A 26,265-nucleotide genomic window follows, 5' to 3' on the forward strand; every position below is an offset into this window, starting at 1 on the left:
TCCAGGAAATTTGAACCTGAAATAAAATGGAAATTTGAAAATCTAAATCTTTCATCCTTAATCTAAACTTCACTAAATCACAGCTTTACGAGCAAAAGCTCTTCTCAGTTAGATTGCCTGATTAAATAAAGCTTATATACCTGTATTATATATTAAATCGCTGTCTAGTGCCTTAATACGAATTAATTTGAAATGCTAAATCTGAAATCAGTTTGCAGTTTTGAGTCTGAATTTAGGTTCCCAAAACGTAGACTGTGAGGAAAGTGCATCACAAACTAAAACTCGTTACTCGTCTGCGTATTTAATGTTATACTTCACGCTTATTTTTCATTTGTAAGGATTCTGTCACTCCTCATTATCATAATCAAAACAATTAAATTTTGTTTTTAAAAAAATATATATTTTTCATGTTCATTTATTTATTTATTTATAATCTGACGAAAAAAAACACAACACACAGGAAATAAACCAGCGGAAGTGACCCATAAATGAATAAAATAAAACAGATTAATGAAACATGACTTCTTCTAATCTGTTCACATTATCTTGAGGCATTTTTACATTTTAGCTTTATTTTAAGATTTAGATAAAAGTTTTAACTTATTTTCAAAGTCTGAAAACTTCGGAGTAGCTGTGAAATGTCTCCCTTCGTGTTTGTAGAGCTGAGTTGTTGTTACAGAAGTTCCGCTTCAGAGGGAAAGTTTTGATTTCCTGTTTTATTTTGTGGTCCTTTGCAGCTACCGTAATAACCGGCCACAGCCAGGAGGGAGCACAATTTGGCTAGTTTAGCTGTTTCTGCCACGGTAGTACAAACTGTTATTCCACCAAAAAATGATGTGAATGCAAATAGGAGGAGCGAAAAGAGCAACCCGGACAAAATCACTGCGTTGAGAGTTATTTCTTTACTCACATCAGCAGCTAAGAGGGGCGCGCACTTTTTATCTGCCGCTGCTATTTCGAGTATTACGGTAATCGTAAACACGCCTCCTTTGCGTCAGTCTGTGCGCTGATTGGACTGCTCCTGCCACATGACCAAGGGACAGCGGAAGAAGACGACTCGGCCGCAGAAAGAAGGGTGAGGAAATAAACAAAAATAAACACGGTTCATTTTAAACGAGAAAACCGCATAGATACTCTGTTCGCCGTTACCGTTTTGTAGCTCGACGTGTTAGCTCACGGACCCGGTGGCTCTGTCACAGTTTAAGCGGTTAGCTTGTCAGCACGACGCGCGTTTAAATTATCGGGTTCAGTTCCGATTTCTGCGGCAGCGTCCATGTCTGCAGAAAGTGAAAATGTAACACAGACGCCAGCTCAGACAGAAACCGACACGTTTACCGACAGCAGCCTAACGGGAGGTGTTTTAACCGCTCGCTCCGCTGTAAACTCGTGAGCTAAAGTTAGCTGGCTGGCTGTTGAAGCCTCGGGGGTGTTTATGTGGAGATGTTTCGGCGTGAAGAGACGGCAGGCTGTTCAGCAGGAGGAGCAGGTTCAGCCGCATTCAGTCAGCTTCATTATAATCTGCTGCATCACTGTGAATTAAATCTGCAGCTTTTTGTTGTTTGAGGCCTGAAACGGGAATTTCCCACCGACGGGCCGTGACGTCGTGACTCGCGAATACGTAGTGACGTGATGAGACGAGCAGGAAGCGAAACATAAACTTTATTTTTATTTTATTTATTTATTTACCTGTGGATTATTGCTGTTGTTTGACACATAAGTCAACAAAACAAAAAAATAATGTATTAAAATAGTATACAATAAGAAGATAAAGCAAACAATTATATAAGTGAATATGTAACATAATTAACAGGATAGAGTAGAAATATGTATAAATAAACTTTACTATAAAAGCAAAGCTGCTAAAGCAGATGTCATATAGAAAAGATATACACAGTTTGCTCAGTTTTGGGGCTGAAATTAGTTCCCCTTTCCCCTCGGGGATCAATAAAGTATCTCTGGTTCTGATTTCTAATCGTCAGAAAATTAATTAGCAACTATTTTGATTTTCAGCAAATCTTTGAATAATTTTCCAAACAAAAACTGCCCAAAAATGCCTGGTTGCAGTTTGTCCGTCGTGAGGATTTCCTGCTCCTCTCTGTCACAGTAAACTGAACACGTTTGGGTTTCAGACTGTTGGTCGGACAGAATGAGACGTGAAGACGAAGCCTCGGGCTCAGAGAAACTGAGACGGCCGTTCTGTAGGACAATTGATTAATCCGTTATTTGTGGAAATGATTGACAGATTAACTGATAATGAAAACATGACGTGCTGCTGTCAGGACACTGGTTACCAGTTGAACGTTTTTAATATTTGTGCCAACAACAGCTTTTTTTTTTTTTTTCAAGAAGTTCGTTTTGGTCATTAAAATGTTGTTGTTTTTTACGGATTCTGGTAATAAAATATTCCAAACTGCTCGACGCTTCAGCGCTTAATAAAGAAATCTACCTGAAAAATATAAATAAAATGGAATAAAATGCTTTTAAATCAGTTAACAAGATGAGGAATCTGACAGGTGTGTCTGTAGCACCGAGTGAGTACGGAGGTTTGATTCCCAGCGCTGCCGGCTTATTGATTCCGTCGATCAGCTGCTGTTATTGTTCAGCTGTTTCTGTGTTTGCAGGATCACTTGCAGCCGTCAGGATGCAGAGTACCACCAACTACCTGTGGCTGATCTCAGACCTGCTGGGTCAGGGAGCGACGGCCAACGTTTACCGCGGCAGACACAAGGTAAGTGACTGCAGACTCACCTGAGCTGCTGCGGGACAGGTCACAGCCAATCACTGAGCAGCTCTGTTTTATGGAAAGTTTGGATTTACAGGCTGTCACATCGAGGTGATGAAGTAGCTTCAGGTATTTATTTCACCGGAGAAGCCAAAAACAAACATTCCTATCAGGTTATTTTATCAATCGATTTTCCAGACGGTTTCTCTGCACGACATCGTGGTTTATATCAGTTTCCTGACTCTTGGCGTGAGGTTTGATCGCATCGTACCTGCATCTTTACGGGCAGCTTGGCTGTTGACTCTTAGACGCAGTCCTGAATGATTCCACATGAACTTGGAAATAAGAATAAGAAAAATGAGCAAAGTTTTAAAAATGTTTTTGATTCATTCATCGTTCAGATTAAACACACATCTGATCATTTCTATTTTATGAATAAACCTGCATAACGTTAGAGCAGGTGTTGGTTCTGTATTGCTATCATGCAATATAATTATATATATATATATATAATTATAATTAATATATTTCCTTTTACACTCCCATCAGTTCAGCTGACCAATCAGTAAACAGATAGTAGGGCTGCTGCCGTCCAGTAAAAGCTTCCTCAGGATACACCTGTGGTTCCTCGCTCAGAGGTCGCAGGCAGGAGGAAGCAGAGGCAGCTGAGTGGAAATCACAGATTCTGTTTACATAAAGAGGGAAAAAGATTCCCGTGTAGGAAGAACCGTGTTTCTCCTTTTCCAACTGAAAACTCAGATTTCATTTCAAAGATTTCCAGCTCAGATCAGCAGAGTTTCTCCTCTGGCAGATCACACGTCGCAGTTTGTGTTTTATAGTCGATCCAGAAGAGCCTTCAGCTTGTAAACTGCACCGAGGGGGAATTTCCCAAAACTTTAGACCTGAATCTTTAAAGTCTGCGGATCCGTCTGAACCTGATCTTCTGTTTCAATATGGTCTCATTTAATGTCGACGCCTCAAGTCTGTCAGGTCGAGTTAAAGTTTAATCAGAAAAGGGTTTTTACACGGGCGTGGTACGTCTGTAAAAGTATAAACATTTATTTTATTAGTTTCCAGATCCTCTGGAAGTTTGGGATTTACACAAAATGTCAAGAAACCTGCGAAAAATGATTCATGTATAAATTTCTGTTGTCTAGATTCAGGTTTAGATCATTTTTGTATTTTTTGATACACAGTGAGGATCATTCGTGATGGACCAAAAACTTCCAATCAAGCTCCTCAGAAGAGTTGGAAAAACATGGAATTCTGCCATTTAAAGTATAATATGTGTCTAACTACATGTTTTTGTATTTAACTGTAGAAAACGGGAGACCTGTACGCAGTCAAGGTGTTTAACAACCTCAGCTTTTTGAGGCCGCTGGACGTCCAGATGAGAGAGTTCGAGGTTCTGAAGAAACTCAACCACAAAAACATCGTAAAACTGTTCGCTGTGGAGGAAGAGGTCAGTGACTGTGATAATGTGGAGGAAGAGGTCAGTAACTGTGTGATAATGTGGAGGAAGAGATCAGTAACTGTGATAATGTGGAGGAAGAGGTCAGTAACTGTGATAATGTGGAGGAAGAGGTCAGTGACTGTGTGATAATGTGGAGGAAGAGGTCAGTAACTGTGATAATGTGTAGGAAGAGGTCAGTAACTGTGTGATAATGTGGAGGAAGAGGTCAGTAACTGTGTGATAATGTGGAGGAAGAGGTCAGTAACTGTGTGATAATGTGGAGGAAGAGGTCAGTGACTGTGTGATAATGTGGAGGAAGAGGTCAGTAACTGTGTGATAATGTGGAGGAAGAGATCAGTAACTGTGATAATGTGGAGGAAGAGGTCAGTAACTGTGATAATGTGGAGGAAGAGGTCAGTGACTGTGTGATAATGTGGAGGAAGAGGTCAGTAACTGTGTGATAATGTGGAGGAAGAGATCAGTGACTGTGATAATGTGGAGGAAGAGGTCAGTAACTGTGATAATGTGGAGGAAGAGGTCAGTAACTGTGATAATGTGGAGGAAGAGATCAGTAACTGTGATAATGTGGAGGAAGAGGTCAGTAACTGTGTGATAATGTGGAGGAAGAGGTCAGTGACTGTGTGATAATGTGGAGGAAGAGGTCAGTAACTGTGATAATGTGGAGGAAGAGGTCAGTAACTGTGATAATGTGGAGGAAGAGATCAGTAACTGTGTGATAATGTGGAGGAAGAGGTCAGTAACTGTGATAATGTGGAGGAAGAGGTCAGTAACTGTGATAATGTGGAGGAAGAGGTCAGTAACTGTGTGATAATGTGGAGGAAGAGGTCAGTAACTGTGATAATGTGGAGGAAGAGGTCAGTAACTGTGATAATGTGGAGGAAGAGTTCAGTGACTGTGTGATAATGTGGAGGAAGAGGTCAGTGACTGTGTGATAATGTGGAGGAAGAGGTCAGTGACTGTGATAATGTGGAGGAAGAGGTCAGTAACTGTGTGATAATGTGGAGGAAGAGGTCAGTAACTGTGTGATAATGTGGAGGAAGAGGTCAGTAACTGTGATAATGTGTAGGAAGAGGTCAGTAACTGTGTGATAATGTGGAGGAAGAGGTCAGTAACTGTGTGATAATGTGGAGGAAGAGGTCAGTAACTGTGTGATAATGTGGAGGAAGAGGTCAGTAACTGTGTGATAATGTGGAGGAAGAGGTCAGTAACTGTGTGATAATGTGGAGGAAGAGGTCAGTAACTGTGTGATAATGTGGAGGAAGAGGTCAGTAACTGTGTGATAATGTGGAGGAAGAGATCAGTAACTGTGATAATGTGGAGGAAGAGGTCAGTAACTGTGATAATGTGGAGGAAGAGGTCAGTAACTGTGATAATGTGGAGGAAGAGGTCAGTAACTGTGTGATAATGTGGAGGAAGAGGTCAGTAACTGTGTGATAATGTGGAGGAAGAGGTCAGTAACTGTGTGATAATGTGTAGGAAGAGATCAGTAACTGTGATAATGTGGAGGAAGAGATCAGTAACTGTGATAATGTGGAGGAAGAGGTCAGTAACTGTGATAATGTGGAGGAAGAGGTCAGTAACTGTGATAATGTGGAGGAAGAGGTCAGTAACTGTGATAATGTGAAGGAAGAGGTCAGTAACTGTGTGATAATGTGGAGGAAGAGCTCAGTAACTGTGATAATGTGGAGGAAGAGGTCAGTAACTGTGATAATGTGGAGGAAGAGGTCAGTAACTGTGTGATAATGTGGAGGAAGAGGTCAGTAACTGTGTGATAATGTGGAGGAAGAGGTCAGTAACTGTGTGATAATGTGGAGGAAGAGGTCAGTAACTGTGTGATAATGTGGAGGAAGAGGTCAGTAACTGTGTGATAATGTGGAGGAAGAGGTCAGTAACTGTGTGATAATGTGGAGGAAGAGGTCAGTAACTGTGTGATAATGTGGAGGAAGAGATCAGTAACTGTGATAATGTGGAGGAAGAGGTCAGTAACTGTGATAATGTGGAGGAAGAGGTCAGTAACTGTGATAATGTGGAGGAAGAGGTCAGTAACTGTGATAATGTGGAGGAAGAGGTCAGTAACTGTGTGATAATGTGGAGGAAGAGGTCAGTAACTGTGTGATAATGTGGAGGAAGAGGTCAGTAACTGTGTGATAATGTGTAGGAAGAGATCAGTAACTGTGATAATGTGGAGGAAGAGATCAGTAACTGTGATAATGTGGAGGAAGAGGTCAGTAACTGTGATAATGTGGAGGAAGAGGTCAGTAACTGTGATAATGTGGAGGAAGAGCTCAGTAACTGTGTGATAATGTGGAGGAAGAGGTCAGTAACTGTGATAATGTGGAGGAAGAGGTCAGTAACTGTGATAATGTGGAGGAAGAGGTCAGTAACTGTGTGATAATGTGGAGGAAGAGGTCAGTAACTGTGATAATGTGGAGGAAGAGGTCAGTAACTGTGTGATAATGTGGAGGTCAGTAATTGTGTGATAATGTGGAGGAAGAGATCAGTAACTGTGATAATGTGGAGGAAGAGGTCAGTAATTGTGTGATAATGTGGAGGAAGAGATCAGTAACTGTGATAATGTGGAGGAAGAGGTCAGTAACTGTGATAATGTGGAGGAAGAGGTCAGTAACTGTGATAATGTGGAGGAAGAGGTCAGTAACTGTGTGATAATGTGGAGGAAGAGGTCAGTAACTGTGATAATGTGGAGGAAGAGGTCAGTAACTGTGATAATGTGGAGGAAGAGCTCAGTAACTGTGTGATAATGTGGAGGAAGAGGTCAGTAACTGTGATAATGTGGAGGAAGAGGTCAGTGACTGTGTGATAATGTGGAGGAAGAGGTCAGTAACTGTGATAATGTGGAGGAAGAGGTCAGTTACTGTGTGATAATGTGGAGGAAGAGGTCAGTGACTGTAATAATGTGGAGGAAGAGGTCAGTAACTGTGTGACTCTCTGGATTGTAGATGAATTTGGCTCATAAATCATCAGATAACTTTCCCGACAGACACGTTACTGAATGTTAGAAGCTTCTTATTAACGGCAGCAGGTCAAACAGATAAACCGACTTCTGATCAAGACATATTTCGATTCCACAGATACATGCAGGCCGTTGAATAAGACTTTGAATTAAAACAGTAATTAGTAATAATTTGTCCATTCGTCCGTCTTTTGCATTTTATTTGCTGATGAGAAATGTAAAACAGTGGTTACTCTTTATTTAGTTTTAGTCTTGTGTTTGTCGTGGAAAAAAGGTTGACGTCATAGTTTTAGTTGACAAAATGTTTTTTAAGATGTCTTGCAGACTGTTAACGTGTTTGTACCCTCCTCTTCCTCTCAGTCCAACACCCGTCACAAGGTCCTGGTGATGGAGTACTGTCCCTGTGGAAGTCTCTACACAGTTTTAGAGGAGTCGTCCAACGCTTACGGACTTCCTGAGGACGAGTTCCTCATAGTTCTGCATGATGTTGGTGAGGAACAGTTTGACCACCTGAAAACTGACTTTATGTTCCCGTATTTTAATCCTAATCAGTCCACTAACTCTGACAAGTTCTGTTTTCACTAATTAATTACCGTCACTTCTACTTTGACGTTTGAAATGCTTACCACGCCCTAACGGCCAGTGCGAGTGTGGCCGTATTGCCCCGAAAATTAACTACCCACACGGCCAGTGTGCCCTGTTTTGAACTGGCCGTTGTGCCCGTAAAAGAAAGTTGCGGATTTCCTCGTTTAAAACTACGTGTGACATTATGCTGACGTTACACTGTGAACAACAAATCTGTGTCGAAATCATAGAAATAAACTCTTAAAACATTTCTCTTACCGTCTGCACACATATCTCTCCAGCACCAAACAGGAAGCAGCAAACCGGGTAGTTACTAACTGCACAAATGCCGCCTCACACACACGATAGGCGGTGAATTAACAGCGTTATGAGTCGGCGTTTAGTTCGGCGTGTATCTGATCCACCAACCAGCACGTATTTTAGGAACGGTTCGCATCTCGTTCCCACGCAGCTGACCAACGGAGGCCGGCAGCGAGTTGAGTCATTTTTGTGAATGCTCCTTATCTCGGACTCAAATGCTAATAGTTGAATGGGTGTATCACACTCAGCCTTTTTATCGACTTTATTTTATCATCAAAATATAACAATTCACATTTTAAAAAGTCAATCAGACAGCATTTTGTGGAAAAGTCAAACAAACATTCAGTGAACAGTTTTAATAAACTCAGTAGTTTGTTGATTGTGTTGTTTGTCTTCAAACAGTGTAATTATCACTTTGGTTTTGGCCGCGGCGCCCCAATAAATTTGTGTTTATCGAAGGCCAAAGTGGCCGTGCCCTAAAAACGACTTAATTCCAGGCCTGTAGTGCTTTGATAACTCTGAGGTGTGCTCTGATTGGCTGTTGTATCTTCAGTGGCAGGTATGAACCACCTGAGAGAGTACGGCATTGTTCACCGGGACATCAAACCAGGAAACATCATGCGTGTGATCGGAGAGGACGGACACTCCGTCTACAAACTGACAGACTTCGGAGCAGCCAGAGAGCTGGAGGACGACGAGCAGTTTGTGTCTCTGTACGGCACCGAGGAATACCTGGTGAGAAAAACACCTGGTGAGAGAAACACTAAACACCTGGTGAGAGAAACACTAAACACCTGGTGAGAGAAACACGTGAAACACCTGGTGAGAGAAACACCTGGTGAGAGGAACACCTGGTGAGAGGAACACCTGGTGAGAGGAACACCTGGTGAGAGGAACACCTGGTGAGAGGAACACCTGGTGAGAGAAACACGTGAAACACCTGGTGAGAGAAACACGTGAAACACCTGGTGAGAGAAACACCTGGTGAGAGGAACACCTGGTGAGAGAAACACGTGAAACACCTGGTGAGAGGAACACCTGGTGAGAGAAACACGTGAAACACCTGGTGAGAGGAACACCTGGTGAGAGAAACACGTGAAACACCTGGTGAGAGGAACACCTGGTGAGAGAAACACGTGAAACACCTGGTGAGAGAAACACGTGAAACACCTGGTGAGAGAAACACCTGGTGAGAGAAACACCTGGTGAGAGAAACACGTGAAACACCTGAGGAGTGTACTGCGAAGCATATTCGACATAGCCGGGCTGTCTTTGCGTCAGAGATAACGGGTATCACGATGGCGGTTATCTTCTCAGCGTTCCCATAAAAGGGGGCGTTTGAGCGTCATTTGACTTTTCTTCCGCACAAAATGGAGCGATCGCGTTCCTGTAGCTACGTGACTCATACAGTTACTACTACTACAGCGCTACTGTAACTGCACGGCTTCGTTCGGTGGCGTTAACGTACACCTCAACAGGTTTCATGTATAACGTTTTCCCTCAGCTGAGAGTCTGTATCACTCAGAGAATGTCGTCGGGAAAAGATTCAGTGAAAGGGCGGCGCTTTTCTACAGCCGATTTAAATCCGAAACTCTGAACATGACTTCTAACATCTCGCCAGGTTAAAAGAGAGCCACCTTCGTGAAACTGAAAACTCTCAACATACCTCGCTAACCCATTAATCTCATGCACCCCTCAGGTGATAAAGAAATGCCTGGTGTCAGTAGTGTCAGTTATCATCCTTCATGTTGAAACCGCTCCGTATCAACATGTCAGATTAGATATCTTGCTGTGTGTTGACTGTTAGAATCACCAGCAAGACGTATTCAGAGATTCATCACTAAGTTCGGGTGTAAAGTCCTCATTCATTTCTTAGTAACCAGTTTGTTGAAAGTAGAGATTTGCTCCTCAGAGTTAAGGAATGTCTTGGCTTGTAAAGTGGGCAGTGGTCGCCTACAGGACGGTTTAAGCTGGAAAAGAACGACGTGTTGTCCGACCACGTCAGAAACTAGTGCGTATAGTTGTTCTGAACGTCCACACTCGAAGGTGGAGTGAAAAGGTTATGTTAACATTTAAAAAGCAATGATAGCATAAATAAACATGTTAGCATTAAAAAAGCAGTGTTAGCATAAAGAAATATGTTAGCATTAAAAAAGCAATGTTAGCATAAATAAACATGTTAACATTTAAAAAATAAGGTTAGCATAAAAAAGCAATGTTAGCATAAATAAACATGTTAGCATTAAAAAAATAAGATTAGCATAAAGAAATATGTTAGCATTAAAAAAGCAATGTTAGCATAAATAAACATGTTAACATTTAAAAAATAAGGTTAGCATAAAAAAGCAATGTTAGCATAAATAAACATGTTAGCATTAAAAAAATAAGATTAGCATAAAGAAATATGTTAGCATTAAAAAAGCAATGTTAGCATAAATAAACGTGTTAACATTTAAAAAATAAGGTTAGCATAAAAAAGCAATGTTAGCATAAATAAACATGTTAGCATTAAAAAAATAAGATTAGCATAAAGAAATATGTTAGCATTAAAAAAGCAATGTTAGCATAAATAAACGTGTTAACATTTAAAAAATAAGGTTAGCATAAAAAGCAATGTTAGCATAAATAAACATGTTAGCATTAAAAAAATAAGATTAGCATAAAGAAATATGTTAGCATTAAAAAAGCAATGTTAGCATAAATAAACATGTTAACATTTAAAAATAAGGTTAGCATAAAAAAGCAATGTTAGCATAAATAAACATGTTAGCATTAAAAAAATAAGATTAGCATAAAGAAATATGTTAGCATTAAAAAGCAATGTTAGCATAAATAAACATGTTAACATTTAAAAAATAAGGTTAGCATAAAAAAGCAATGTTAGCATAAATAAACATGTTAGCATTAAAAAATAAGATTAGCATAAAGAAATATGTTAGCATTAAAAAGCAATGTTAGCATAAATAAACGCGTTAACATTTAAAAAATAAGGTTAGCATAAAAAAGCAATGTTAGCATAAATAAACATGTTAGCATTAAAAAAATAAGATTAGCATAAAGAAATATGTTAGCATTAAAAAAGCAATGTTAGCATAAATAAACGTGTTAACATTTAAAAAATAAGGTTAGCATAAAAAAGCAATGTTAGCATAAATAAACATGTTAGCATTAAAAAAATAAGATTAGCATAAAGAAATATGTTAGCATTAAAAAAGCAATGTTAGCATAAATAAACATGTTAGCATTAAAAAAATAAGATTAGCATAAAGAAATATGTTAGCATTAAAAAAGCAATGTTAGCATAAATAAACGTGTTAACATTTAAAAAATAAGGTTAGCATAAAGAACTATGTTAGCATAAATAAACATGTTAACACTTAAAAAGTAAGGGTAGCTTAAAAAAGTAAAGTTAACATAAGTTATGTTCACATTAAAGTAACAGCATTAAAAAAAATGTTAGCATAAAAAAGCAAAGTTAGCATAAAAAAGTAGTTAGCATAAAGAAATATGTTAGCATTAAAAAAATAAGGTTAGCATAACATAAGTTATGTTCACATTAAAGTAACGGCATTAAAGTATGGTTAGCATAAAAAAGAGTTAGCATAAAGAAATATGTTAGCATTAAAAAAGGACTTAATAAAAAAAGGTCATGAAATTCCTGCTGCACAAGTTAAACTTCCCTCATTCTGGACATTATCGACGTTAGCATGTGTGAGCACACTGCTGTTCACACTAGATTTATGCCACGCCCCCCGATGACTACAGTGTAAACAGGCAAAGCTTCACTCATTAACAGGACTGCAACAAAACATATTCATTCCATATCTGTCTGTTGATTATTTTTTGTCTTTTAGTCTATAAAATGTCCTAAAACAGTGAAAACTGTCCATCAGTTTCCCAGGAGTCCAAAGTGACGTCTTTAAATCCCTGGTGACCTGTTGAACTCTTCTTCGTGTGTTTCCTGTGCAGCACCCTGACATGTACGAGCGAGCCGTGCTGAGAAAAGACCACCAGAAGAAATATGGCGCCACGGTGGATCTGTGGAGCATCGGAGTCACGTTCTACCACGCCGCCACCGGCAGCCTCCCGTTCAGACCGTTTGAAGGACCACGCAGGAACAAAGAAGTCATGTAAGAGCGAGATGTTAGCTCGTCTCTAAAGAGAAAAATGAAACTAACATTCAACTGACTGAGCTGTTTGTTCGTCTCAGGTACAAAATCATCACGGAGAAGCCCTCTGGGACGATCTCCGGTCATCAGAAGAGCGAGAACGGGAAGATCGAGTGGAGCACGGAGATGCCGGTGTCCTGCAGTCTGTCCAAGTAAGACAACGCTGTCGTACGTGTTAGCGTTTGGGATCTCGTCATGTTCTGCTGAAGAGACTTCCTGCGCTGCAGCTCAGTGTGTTTTACATTTAAACCTTCAAACAAGTGTTTGTGTTGTCTAACGCAGTGATCCCCAACCAGGAGTACTTCTTACCTCAGGGCTTCTTCAAACCGTACGATTATTAGAGTGAGAGGACAAAGCGAGACTTATTTTAAACAAAACTTTGAAATAAGGTGAAAATAAAACATTTAACATTAGCATAAAAACATTTACGTTAGCATAAAAACTTTTACGTTAGCATAACAATTGTAACAGTAGCATAAAAAAGTGTTATTGAAGTGTTAACGTGGTAAACGAAGTATTTAAAAAATTATACACTTTGTTTCTAGAGTGAGAGGACAAAGCGAGAATTATTTGAAACAAAAATTTGAGATAATGTAAAAATAAAGCAAACAAAAAATTGTTTGTGCATTTAAGGTTAGCATGAAACGTTAGCATAAAAAATGTCATGTTTATACGTAATAATAACAACATAATACATTAAAGAAGATGATACGGTATATTCATGTACAAATGTAGAGATGCAAGAAAAATAATTGATTTACATAATTAATTAATTAATTAAAATGAAAGAAATAGGAAGAAAAGAAAATCAACATTAACATCGATCTCTACCGCTCTAATTCTCCATCGGAAAATGTTACCAGATATGGATATTATACGACTGTTATATGGTAATTATAGCCACGAAGCTGCCTGTAGCATCCTGTGGTCTGATGTTTCAGGGGTCTTCAGAGCCTCCTGACTCCGGTGCTCGCCAACATCCTGGAGGCCGATCAGGAGAAGTGTTGGGGCTTCGACCAGTTCTTCGCCGAGACCAACGACATCCTGCACCGGACCGTCGTCTACGTCTTCAGTCTGCAGCAGGCCACGCTGCACCACGTCTACATCCACGAATACAACACGTAAGAGAGGAGATCACGCCAAAGTCCTGTCGCTCAGAGAGGGAATGTTCTGTTTCCTGGTTTGTAGGATGTAGACTTATGTGACTTGTACGTCATGTGATTGGTTTCATTCAGTTCAGCTTGACAGACTGCTCTCATCTGTTGTTAAATGATAGTTTTACATAATAAATGCATAAAGCACTGGAGTTAACTTGATACATCCCATCTATCTACATTTCGTTACCTTACTCCCATCAGGAGGCAATATGGGGGCCGGAGCCCGTCCCAGCATGCACTGGGCCAAAGGCATGTGGTCTGAGTCAGACCTGAACCTGGGCTGGACTGGCTCTTTGTGTTTCTCCTCCCTGGATGTAAAAGTTGTCCACTGTGTGTCTACATGTGTCCACAGGGCGGCGCTGTTCCAGGAGCTGTTGTCCCGCAGGACCAGTATCCCGCTGCACAACCAGGAGCTGCTGTACGAGGGCCGCCGCCTCGTCCTGGACCCCAACCGCCAGGCCAAGACCTTCCCCAAAACCTCCAGAGACAACCCCATCATGCTGGTCAGCCGCGAGTCCGTCGCCACCGTGGGACTCATCTTCGAAGACCGTACGTAGTGCTGCAGAGTGACCTGCAGGGCGGCGCCACGCCGATTTAAAGAGTCCCAAACGAACTCAAACTAACTTTAAAAAGTCTTAAAACGACTGAAGTCGATCTTTAGAGGTCGTATCTTTTCATTCTGCAGAAACAGAACCATGAGCGTGCGTTACATTATCAAACGCAAATCATTTTCCTGGTTAACTGACCACCGATACATTCAGAATGTTTAATTAGAAAAAGGCTCATTTAACAGCTTTGTTTGTGTTTTGGATTTTAAGTTGGTATTAACTTGAATTCCAAGATGAATTAAAGGGTCTTAAATTTGCAGACTTGTCACGCTGTCGCATTGTTTAGCTTTATTCTGAGGAAGTCGTGTGTCTGCAGGTCTCAGAAAATCCTATATATATATAATATAATATAATATAATATAATGTTCTGAAAGTAGTAGACAGCTCAACAGTTTAACTGTGTGTGTGTGTTTGTCTTCACAGCCAGTCCTCCTAAAGTTCAGCCTCGCTACGATCTGGACCTGGACGCCAGCTACGCAAAGGTACCGATTTTAACTAAATCATGTAAAGAAAAGAAAAGAAGGAGCGTCGAGTCTCAGATTCCTCCACATTTAAAGAGTAAGAGCACAGATTTTAGACCAGCCCACTAGGACTGGACCTTTCCTACAGACAGAAAACAGTTTGTTGAAAATGATAGAATATAGAATAAGAAGCCAAAGGAAACAACAAGTAAACAGATCAGTGAAACTTCACAACACAATGTGAGTAAAATGTGTTTTAATAATGTATAAAGGCCGATTTTAACATTTCAGACCCTCAGTGTTCGTCCACGAATAGCTGACAACAATTAGAGAAGATTTAAACCCCGACTCTCAGTTTAGGAGTGATATCCTAAATAAAACGACCGTAGCACCGGTTCCCCACCTGGGGGTCGGGCCCTTCAAAGACTCCCAAGAAAAATAGAAAGAGTCACCAGATACTTTACAAAATAATGTATTTTTTCTCTTGTAAAACACTGGATGCTGTCCCCTTCAGTGACAGTCGATTATCACAGAAACAGATCTGTGTTTCAACGAATCGAGCTGCAGTGTGGCGTTGTCAAATATCTGATCTACCACTGAGAATCCTGCTCTCTGATTGGCTGTTAACGCCTCAAACATAGTTCAGGTCAACAGTTTAGCCTCCGCTGTAAACTGCAGGTAACCATAGCGACGGGACCGAGGCTTCAGTTAGTTTAACTCGGGTTAAACTGGGTACAGACTCGCTGACGTGTGTTCTTCAGGTAACTTACTCACGGCTGCTGTTCAGACTTTTGCAGGTGACGTCGGACATTTGTGGAAAACTTCAGAGTCTCTGCTGGTTTATCAGGAACTGGTGCGGAAAGGAGTTCGGGGTTCAATGTAAGTCCACATCTCAGACTCTGTGTGTGTTTGTGCGTGAGGTGACACAGTTTGTCGAATATAAAAAACATCTGTTTTGACTTTAGTCCACCCAGTGAGCAGAGTGGTTTAGATTTAGCTCACTTCCTGTTTGCTGCCGTCCTCATTTACATACACGAGGTGGATCCGAATATTTAGGAAAACTTGGTGTAAACAAGTGACATATTATATAGTATATATTCGTGTGTGCTGACGGTGAAAACAATCTCTTATTCTAAATGTCTTTATTGATCCAGTGAGCTGATGAAGGAGGACTACAGTGAGATTCTGCACAAGAAGTCAGAGGTTTTCCATCTGTGTAACTACTGCACGCAGATCCTGGAGAAGACCGAACAGCTGTGAGTGACTCGCACACAGTAACAAAGTAATTTAACTGCAGGTTATCAACAGCCGGCGTCACACGTGTCAGATAACCACCTGACCTCCCGTTGTGCAGGTTCGAGGTGCTGATGCGGGCCAACATGCTGTCGTCAGAATACGACGAGATCTCGGACATGCACAAGAAGGTTCTCAGAGTGAGTGCTCGCTGTATTTGATTTTACGGGTTTAGTTGTTTATGGTCGGGAACTTCATTCATGTATTTAAGTATAGTTAGTACGTGGTTGCTGTGTGGTTACCACGGTGCTTAAGGTGGTTGCTAAGATGTTTATGTTGACTGCTATGGTGTTGCTAGGTGGTTACTAAGGTTACTAGTTGTAGTTTGGTTGCTGAGGTGTTGTCAGTTATTCCCAGGGGGCACTAAGTGGTCTATAGGCGCTTGGTATGGTGTTTCCGGGTGTACTTATAAATAAATAATAAATAAAACTTTATTTATAGAGCACTTATCAAAACAAAGTACAAAGTGCTTCACAACAAGAAAAATAAAATAACACATGAAATACAGAAAAGCAATAAAATAAACAGTTCAGGTAAAATCAGGATCTGCTTTCAGGTAAAAATGTGTTTTGAGACGAGACTTAAACGAAGACTCTGACTCAGACAGCCTGATGTCTTCGGGCAGGTTGATCCAGAGCCTCGGGGCCCTGATGGCCAAAGCTCTGTCCCCCTTAGTTTCCATCCTGGACTCAGGAACAGACAGGAGACCCCTGCCCGAAGATCTCAGACTACGTGAAGGTTCATAAGGGATTACAAGGTCTAAAATATAGTCTGGAGCCATGAAGAGCCTTAAAAGTAATCAACAAGATCTTAAAGTCGATCCTGAAACCAACAGGGAGCCGATGTAAAGAGGCTGAACCAGGTGTGATGTGGTCGCAGCTCTGGGTCCTGGTTTACAGCCGAGCAGCTGAGTCCTGTACAGTCTGCAGTCTGTCAGAGTGTTTAGATTAAGACGAGTGAACAGGCTGTTACAGTAATCGAGGCGTGAGGAGATAAAAGCACGTACAACAGTTTCTGCATCACTAAGATTTAAAATAGATCGTATTTTTGCAATATTTCTGAGGTGATATTTATATTACATACTGGTGTGTGTGTGCAGATCTCCGGCTCTTTGGAGCCCATTGAACGAACAACACAAGACATCAAGGGTAAATTCCTCCCAGGAGGCCTGCTGACCGACGTCTGGACACAACAAGTGGGGACGCACCCCGAGGACAGGAAGTAAGGCTGTCGGTGTGTGTTCACATATAGCAATGTGTAGGATTTGTGTGGTACAGTATATTAGATGTGTGACGGTGAGCTCGTCTCTGCAGTGTGGAGAAAATCAAAGTGCTGCTGGACGCCATCACGGCCATCTACCAACAGTTCAAGAAGGACAAAGCAGAGAGACGTGAGTTCTCCCACACAAACATTAGCCTAATGCTAGGTAGAAGCTATTTAGCTGTAAAAACTGGTTAGCTATAAGCATGTTGATTTAAAATATTCAAAGATTTGTCCGTTACATACACAGCAGTCTACAGCTCTGCTAGCAGCTCTGTGAAGCTGTACTTTGAGCTAAATGCTAACATTAGCATGCATAATGATTACCATGTTAGATTAGCATGTTAGCATGTTAATTTAATCTCTTCAGGCATCGTCACACTGGTTGGTAAACTCTGGTCTAAGGTTGTGTAATATGTGTTTAGCTTTTTAAATAGTTCTCTCACTGAGGATCAATAAAGTCTTATTTTACATCCTGTGTTTAGGTCTGCCGTACAACGAAGAACAGATCCATAAATTTGACAAGTAAGTTCAGTTTTTATCAGATATCACTGACATTTATACTGACCTACATATTTGGTCAAAATGTAGTTATAACCTGTATCTGACGTCTGTTTTACTATATAAAAATATTATGTCATAGAAATGTGTAATTTCTGTGAAAACAGCAACAAAACATAGTAATCTGTACGTTGGCTGTGTATAACTGCAGTCTACACGCTCTGCCACAGAAAGACGGCAGTATCAAGTGAAAGCTAGCTTCTGAGATAGCTGTGGCTAGCTTTAGCTAAAACTAAAGCTAAGTTTAGTTATCTGTAAATGAAAAATATCCATTTTGATGAATTGACATTTTGTTTATTCCACATAATTAAATAAGGCAGCAGCTAAAAAACGGCTAAACTCCTGATAAAGGTAGCTAGCTTAGCATAAAGCTAAATAGCTTAGCAGATCGCAGTTGCTGTCACCTAATTTTTTGACTTGTGAATTTCATATGATTTGGTGGTTAAACTCAAATATATACTGATTGTACTTGGACAGATACAGAACACAAACACTTGATTGCTATAAGCTATGGCCTGTAAATAATAATCAAACTAAAGGCTGGATCAGAAAGCTGAGAGAACACATGTTGGTAGATTATCTGCATTGTGTGGGTTCTGTGGCAATGATTTTTTTATTTTGGGTAAAATAATCATCCTAAAAACACATAAAATTAAGTCATTATATATATATTACTGCTTCGGTAGCTACTGCTCTCTGCCTGTAGGGGGCGGTATATCTGGACCTGACCTGTGTGTTTCTCTGACAGACAGAAGTTGGTCCTTCACGCCAGTAAAGCCAGATCTCTGTTCACAGAGGAGTGCGCCATGAAATATCGTCTGTTCATCTCCAAGAGTGAAGAGTGGATGAGGTGAAGTACAAATCCTCTCCGTTTCACTGCTCACCTACGTACACAGACGGGAAGTGGGCCTGGTCTCTCTGTTGCTTAGCAACAGCTTGGGCGCGTTGTGTTGACGCGTCGTCACCTTTTGTGTTTTCAGGAAGGTTCATCACGTGAGGAAGCAGCTGCTCGGCCTGTCCGGTCAGCTGATCAGCATCGAGAAGGACGTGACCATGCTGATGGAGAGAGCCATCAAGGTAGTTCACCAGCGACCGTCAGTCTGTTGTTATTAAGGAAATATAAAGTAAACAAAACATCTAGCCAATAGTTGAATGTTACAAAACCAATCAGGCTGAAACCAATCAATCCTCTACTACACAGCGTAGCGCGACTCGTGTCTGTTTCCTGTCAGCTCTGCAGTAACGTCACTCTTCAGTTAGCTTTGTACATATTGTTAACAGTATTTACCGTTAGCGACGTTAGCTAAGCTGTGAAAATCAGGCTAACGTTGTTATCTTAGACACAAAAACCAACAGTAAACACTATTAATATGTGCAGAGCTGACAGGAAGTAAACAGACGTGCAGTTCGTAAAACTACATTCTGCGAGTAGAGAATTAGTTTTAAGGACTTGTTAAGTTTGTCATTGAGTCTTAGGTCGGAGTCTCTCTGTGTGAAGAATTAAACCACTTTACTCAGGGTCTACAATGATTAGCCGGATTATTGGGAACATTTCACGCCGTTAGTTGTGACTCAGTCTCAGGTGCAGTTCTGGGACGGACCTGTAGGAGGTGCTGCAGCCTCCGCGTGTCTCTGATAAATTGGTATTTTAGCGGGTTTCGTTCGGTGGGCGAAGTAGTACGCGGCACATAAATAACTCCTCACTGTGTGTGTCCAGCTGCAGGAACAGCTGCCTCAGAAGGTTCTTCCTCTGGTGTCCAGCGGGATGAAGCCTCAGTCCGCCTACCTGAGTCAGAACACGCTGGTGGAGATGACGCTCGGGTGAGACCTTTATTTACTCTTCATCATCAAATAATTAATCAGAATCAGAAATACTTTATTGATCCCTGAAGGGAAACTCTTTGTTACAGCAGCTCGCCTTTACGTCAGCGCACACAGGAGAAAGTACTAGCAAACGATATGATACACTATAATACAGGTCAGATAATACAGTATAATAATACAATGTAATAATATAAGTAATAAGCAGTGGTGCAGCAGTAATGAATAATAAATAGGAAGAAAAAAAAAAACAACTAAATATTGCACATGATAATTAGTTCACAAGGTTAAAGTCGTTTGTGAGTAGAGATAACCTGCTAGAAACAGGCTAATATATTAATGAGACATATGATATTTATTTTGGGTAAATTAATTGTTATATTAATCAAGTAATAAAAAAAAATTATCTTTAGAATAATCGTTAGGTGCAGCCCTAGTTTATCCAGCGGTGCAGGAAGTACTCAGACCCGTTACTGCAGTAAAAGCACCGACACACACTCTGTGAAACCCTCTGCTGCAGTGAAAGTGTGAGAGTGTGATCAGGAAAAAGCCCTTAAAGCATTAAAGCAGTGCAGCGTCCCTGTGGCTGCTGTGCTGTTATATATTCTATCATCAGGTTATTATTCCTCGTGCATTAATGTAAAGCAGGATGTTGCTGCTGCAGCTGGTGGAGCTGGAGCTCATGTTGAACCGGTTTGTATCGGACTGCAGCTGATGATGCTTTTCATTCTGGATCCATCTGCCGATTCTTTTCTCCGTCGATCCGTCGATCGGTTTGGAAAACTGGTGAAAACGGTGAGAAACGGCGAGCTTTGGACTGTCGGTCGGACACGACGACACGCTGAAGGCGCCGCTTTGGGCTCTGGGTCGTCGTGTCCGACCGACAGTCCAAGCTTCGACGTTATTAACAAACATCACAGTTATTACAGTCGTTCAGAGGAAAAGCAGCAGATCTGCACATCTGAGCAGCTGCAGCCAGGAAGGGATTTACAGGAGAAACGACTTCAAACATCAAAACTGCTGCTGATTCATTTCCTGTCAGTCGACTAATCGATTAATCGTTTCAGCTGAACTTTATAAACTGTTTAATTTATAACAAAACATCAGATTCTAATACAGCTTGTATTTATATAATTTCTCTGGTGACCTCATTGCAAAGTCAACCAATCAGACCGCACGACGTGATGACGTGTAATGTGTTACTGAGTGACTCCATGTTGATTTTCAGGATGAAGAAGCTGAAGGAGGAGATGGAGGGAGTCGTCAAAGAGCTGGCAGAGAACAACCACTTCTTGGAGAGGTCAGACGGCACAATGCATACATGCTTAGCGTAGCTTAGCACAAAGACTAGAAACAGGGGGAAACTGTTAGCCTGGCTCCATCTGAACTATATTAAGTTTTATGGGGGTTATTTACCATCAAGGGCACTTTATATTGACCTTGTTTTTTTAAGTTATTTGTTACCTGGAAAATGAGGAGTTGAACCAAAAATTGGTAATTAATATATAATAGATTCCAGTATATTAATGGGTTTAATGAATTAAGGGGATTTTAGGGGGTAAAAACCCTTAAAACTGACCAAAAAGCCATTCTTGAATTTTCAGTCTAACTGTAAAACGTAGGCCTGTTTAAGGTATTAATTAATACATAAGTTAATGGATGGCTGTCATGCTGTTTAAGGGGTAAATTAAGGTGTTTAATTGTTTTTCGTCACGATTTAAAGTTTACTAAGCAGCATGACAGCCATCCCTGGATTTTCACGTTAATTGAAAAATGAATGCTCTTGTTAGGCTGAAGTTAATGAAATTAAGGCATTTTATCTCTTTTAAGGTGTAAAATCCAACTGATACCTGTGACGATAGTGACTTTATCGACTTCATGTCCGTATATCGTACGATATTGCCTGTTGTGTTTATTTGGATAAGAATGTCGTCAACGTGATGCCAGAATAAACTGCAGGGTTTCCTACGTTATGCGACTTGGACACAAACACCTGAGACACGTTTTGCTTCGGGCGCGGCTCAGGCAGCTCAAGAGTTCGTTGTTTTTTGAAAGGGTGTACTTGCATTATTATTGCATGATATTATCATTATATCAGTAGCATAAAACGGTCTTAAAATGACTGATATCGTCCAACAAAAGTAGTTCTCGTGACCTAATGTTTTAATTACGGTAAAAGTTCAGGGATTGCTAATAAATGAGAATCCATTAAATATTTAATAATAACTCTAAATTTGGGTTCAACCTGTCAATTTAAAGTATAAATTCAGACGTGATTTTCTTGGTAAACTGATAAAAACTCCATAATGTTCATTCTGTCTTAACTCTCTTCTGATAGAGCTACGCTAACAGTTCCCCCTGCTTCCAGTCTTTGTGCTAAGCTAGGCTAAACATGACCTAATATCCAGCTTCTTTATGCAGAAACCGACGAGATACTAACATGTTTCTCCTTCAGATTCGGGACTTTGACGCTGGACGGAGGTCTGAGAGGCTGAGAGCTGAGTTTGTCTTCTGTAAATATATCTTGTAAATAATGCGAGACTGTGAGATGGAGCTTTTTGTATGAACGGTTTCTCAGTCAGTATAATCTGTTAACGAACACACTGTTACTCCGGCCGCAGCAGAATCGGCTTCACACGCTTTAACATGACGATCAGTGAAGGAACTCAGCTGTGAGCTCTTTAATCAACCCTTAATTTACAGCAGACACCTTCATTTAAAGACACTTTAAAAACCCTTAATTAGCGTTTTAAGTACTGTAGATTTTGACAAATCCATGAATGATTGGTTTAAGGGATTCTTATCATTTTAAAGTAATGTGATTTAAATTTGTTAAATACCTCTAAGATTTTGGTTGAATTAATAGCTATATACGGTACATAAAATATGTACAAATTTAATAACTACTATAATGTAAACCAAAATCCCTTAAACTCACCATTAATGGATTTGACAAACATTTCAATTTAATGTGTTTTTAAGTGATTTCTGGCGACCAAACACCTTGATTTAGATTAAAGGTGTATATTAAGGGGTGATTGTATCATAGTAATTGTAATAAATTAAGGTGTTTAACAGGTTTTCTGCATGGATTGAAAGGTGTCTAAGGAGTAACGTTATAGGTACCACATAATGTATACCTAAAAAGGGTTAAAATCTCTCAAAATGGACCAAATAATATAAAAAAGCCCTGACTTTTCACCTAAATATTAAGAATTGAGGGATGGGTTTTAATTATCTCTTCCCTTAACCACTAATGGGTAAATTGATGGTATAGTAAAGTGAAAATATTAAGGGATTAGGTTGAAAAATGATGTTTGTTTATTGTTCTGAGAGGCCAATCAGTAATCATTAGACGTTTATTAGCTTTTCACATTTTTTCTCTAGACAAGAAGTTGCTGGTCAGTCATTTTAAACTTGCAGAAATACCTCCTCCCCGTTTACATCAGCTCATCTTCACCTTTTACTCTTTAGAAGATGTTCATGTTCTGTTCTGTTAAGGTTTTGTTTTGTCAATAATCAGCATTCAAGATGCTCAGTGACAATGTTTAAAATATGTGTAAATAAATAAATATCAAAGATGTCTAAATGTGTCATGTTTAATGTGGTAATCACTGAATAATTCAAAGGATATTAGGTCAAAATTATTAGATAATAAATAAAAATGACTAAATACTTGGTATCATAATTTTGATTTGAGAGCTAAATATTATAAAATATTAACCATTTGACTTAAATAAAACATATTGACTTTACAAGTCAGGATTTTATAACTTAGTATTTTATAGTTTTGTTTCACTTTTATTTGTATTATTCCGTTTTGTTTGTTTTTATTTTCTTGGCAGAAATTAGTTTCCATATGAGGTTCAAACAAAGCTCCTTACCTTCCGACTGTCTGTTCGCTCGCTCTGGTCCAGGCAGCAGTCGCTCGTTTGTGCTTCTCCGGTAAGATGGTCAACATCCTGTTTACGGTACATTTACATAGTAAGTTAAATATTTGAGATTTACAGAGTCGAAAGAGATAAGTGCAAAATATTACATCACTAAATCAAAATTATGAGATACAAAAGTAAACACAATTTTAACTACCTCGTTATTCTGACAACATCTCAACTTAAAAAGTCAGAATTTTGTTTCAACGTGCAGTTTTACTTTTATTACAGTTTGTTTTTCTGTTCTTGGCGGAAATGAGCTTCCGTACAGGTTTCAATTAAAGTCCCTTACCTCGTTATTGTCGCTGACTGAAAAGCGGTAGTTTGGTCTGCATGTCTCCTCTGATCTGAAACGAAGACAAGATTAGTATTTGAGAACTAGAACATCTATCACAACAGGTCTCATTCAGCTCTATGGAAGATATATAATATACATATTCATACATATACGTTTTCGGCCACTTTTTTAATTCTCTGGTAAGATGGTAAACATTTCATACGCTGTAGATGTGATGTGGACGCCAGTTTCCAACGGGAAATTAAAAAATGATTACAGTCCAAATTATAAAACAAGAAAAATCCAAATCATGAGATATTATGTTAAAATATGGATTTACTAAGAGGTAAAAAATTGTACATAAATTTGTCTTGACTGTAGATATGATGATAAAAATAGTGACATTATTAAATCAAAATGATCACAAGTCAAAATTATGACATTTACAAAATTGAAATTAAAAAAAGTAAACATTTTGTCTTATTCATAATTTTGAACTAAATTAAGAGATTACCATCACAATTTTGTCTCATAATTCTGATTTACTACCTAAAACGTTTACCTCGTACTTCTGCTTTATACCAGGAGCAGTTTTAGTTTTATTGTTCCAAACGTTTTTTCCTCTTGGCAGAAATGAACTTCCCTACGTGTAAGGTTTAATTAAAGGTTTTAATACGAACCAAAATCACGCCGACATCTTTGACTCCGAGTCTGTGTGTCAGCATCAACTTAATCAGGTGTCAGTTTGTTGGAAAACTAAAATCTTTCTTGCTGCATTTTAAATAAAATAATCTTTTCCTCTCCAATGCTGTTTGTTGTCTTCCCCCTCCCCCTTCCATCAGCACCATTGTTGGTTTCCCGTAGCGACCGGCCTGTTGGAAAATCACTGTCTCCTTGGCACTGTGGTCGCCATGGCGACGTGCTGCGACAGCAACCCCCGTCAGCATCAGACCAATAATTGCAGACGGACAGCATCATTTCCTTTTATAGAGCAGACATGTTGCAGGCCGAGAGAGCGGCTCAGCGTTACCTGCACTGGAAAAATAATAATTCATCTTCTGAATTAAACTGTAATCAACCCGTTAATAAATAAAATCATCTTAAAATACAAAGAGTCATGCTCACCTGTGGTGATGATGAAGGTTTTCAGTCCATCTGGTTCTTTGTGGAGAGGACTGAGGTGACCTGCTGAAGAGTCTTTAATAATAATAATAAAATAATAATAATAACAAGACATTTTATTTTTACAGCACTTTTCTAGATTCTCAGAGACACTTTAAATGTTAAATTAGATACGAAGAATAGAAAAACAGAAAACTAAAACACAACAGAAGCAGAGAAGAGTAGAGCAGGACATAAACTAACACATTAAACGCAGACTGAAAGCCACTCTAGCGCCCCCAAGAGGCTGAAATTATACTACACCTGATAACTAAACTGTTGGATTAAAATGTAACGTTTGTCCTGAAGGTGGCGCCAGAGGAAAAGTCACGTTATTACATAAATCAAAAGGGTTCACAGCTGAAGTTTAGTGTGCTAGCATATTAGCTTTCTTATGATTAGCATGATGCTAATTGTGAGCTAAATGAAACAATGGATGAATAACTGAAAAAAATAACTATCCTCTATTATCCTCTCTATATATTACTATATTAACAGCATGTTAACATACCTGCAGTTAGCATGTTGGCATGATGCTAATTGTGAGCTAACAGCATGTTAACATACAGTTAGCATGTTGACAACTGGATGTCATCATGCTAACGTTCAGCATCCAACCCAGCAAGATGTTGTTGAAAAGACGTTAAAAAGACGACTTAGCCGACGTCTAAACTACGTACGGATTTCGCTGAAAACATCAGATTGTTACAGTAATATGCTAACAGTTATTATTGTTTTATGCGCGTTAACATGCTGATGTTTAGCGTGCTAGCATATCAGGCTTCTTATGTTAGCATGTTGACATGATGCTAGTTGTGGGCTAAAACAAGCTTAATTAAAACAACTAATTCAAAGATTCCTAAATCTATTTGTCTGCCACAAACTGAAGTTTGGGCTGAAAAACCGGCCACAGAAAAGCAACAACGCAGCATAAAATGGAGATTATGTCGATGAGTCTAAACTGTTATTTTTACTCCAATAACAATTTTTTAATATTCATCCTTTCTGACGACTGAATTTAATTAAAATTAGAGTTAAAATTTGGTCAAACTCTAAAAATAAACGTATAAAACTACAATAAATAATCACAAAATATACAATAAATGAACAGCAGCATCGTTAAGTACATTTACTCGAGTACAACTGTGAGGTACTTGTACTTTACCTGAGTATTTCCATTTTCTGCCAGTTTGTACTTTTTACTTCACGACATTTATTTACTTTGCAGATTCAGATTAAACAAAATATTATCAACTAATAGATGATGATGTAAAAGTACAGGTTAAGATACAAAAAGATAAAACTTTATTGATCCTGGGGAGGAGAAGACACCCAGCAGCATATAAACAAGTTAAAGTGAGCTCCACCTCCAGGTGTTCCTGCTCTGAGTCCTTCTTCCAGCTCTGAGCCCCAAAACCGTTTTGTCCGCCCCTGTTTGTCAGAAACCCTCCATCCTCCTCTTCATCAGCTGCAGCTTCATCCTCCAGCAGACACACAGACCGACAGACAGGTG

At 39.6% G+C, this 26,265-nt stretch overlaps 1 protein-coding gene across 4 annotated transcripts; it reads left to right on the forward strand.

Annotated features, from left to right (window-relative positions):
* The first annotated feature begins 940 nt into the window (after nt 1–940).
* Nucleotides 941–22,965, forward strand: tbk1 (TANK-binding kinase 1). 4 transcript variants are annotated; one of them, XM_044186562.1, is made up of 21 exons: nt 941–1,075; nt 2,622–2,728; nt 4,044–4,214; nt 7,528–7,657; nt 8,606–8,787; nt 12,022–12,182; nt 12,263–12,373; nt 13,163–13,342; nt 13,731–13,927; nt 14,410–14,468; nt 15,235–15,326; nt 15,602–15,703; nt 15,802–15,880; nt 16,840–16,961; nt 17,054–17,130; nt 17,486–17,525; nt 18,310–18,411; nt 18,542–18,638; nt 19,279–19,382; nt 20,611–20,682; nt 21,838–22,965. In XM_044186562.1, exons 2-21 carry the CDS (start codon nt 2,642–2,644, stop codon nt 21,875–21,877), a joined length of 2,205 nt encoding a protein of 734 aa, XP_044042497.1. In that variant the 5' UTR covers nt 941–1,075; nt 2,622–2,641; the 3' UTR covers nt 21,878–22,965. The 4 variants fall into 4 exon arrangements, with proteins under 4 accessions (XP_044042497.1, XP_044042498.1, XP_044042495.1 ...); XM_044186563.1 differs by having other exon boundaries at nt 4,044–4,184; XM_044186560.1 differs by lacking the exon at nt 941–1,075 and adding an exon at nt 1,103–2,531.
* The last annotated feature ends 3,300 nt before the right edge of the window (nt 22,966–26,265 follow it).

Source organism: Siniperca chuatsi, linkage group LG23 (assembly GCF_020085105.1).
Source record: "Siniperca chuatsi isolate FFG_IHB_CAS linkage group LG23, ASM2008510v1, whole genome shotgun sequence".
NCBI classification, from domain to species: domain Eukaryota; kingdom Metazoa; phylum Chordata; class Actinopteri; order Centrarchiformes; family Sinipercidae; genus Siniperca; species Siniperca chuatsi.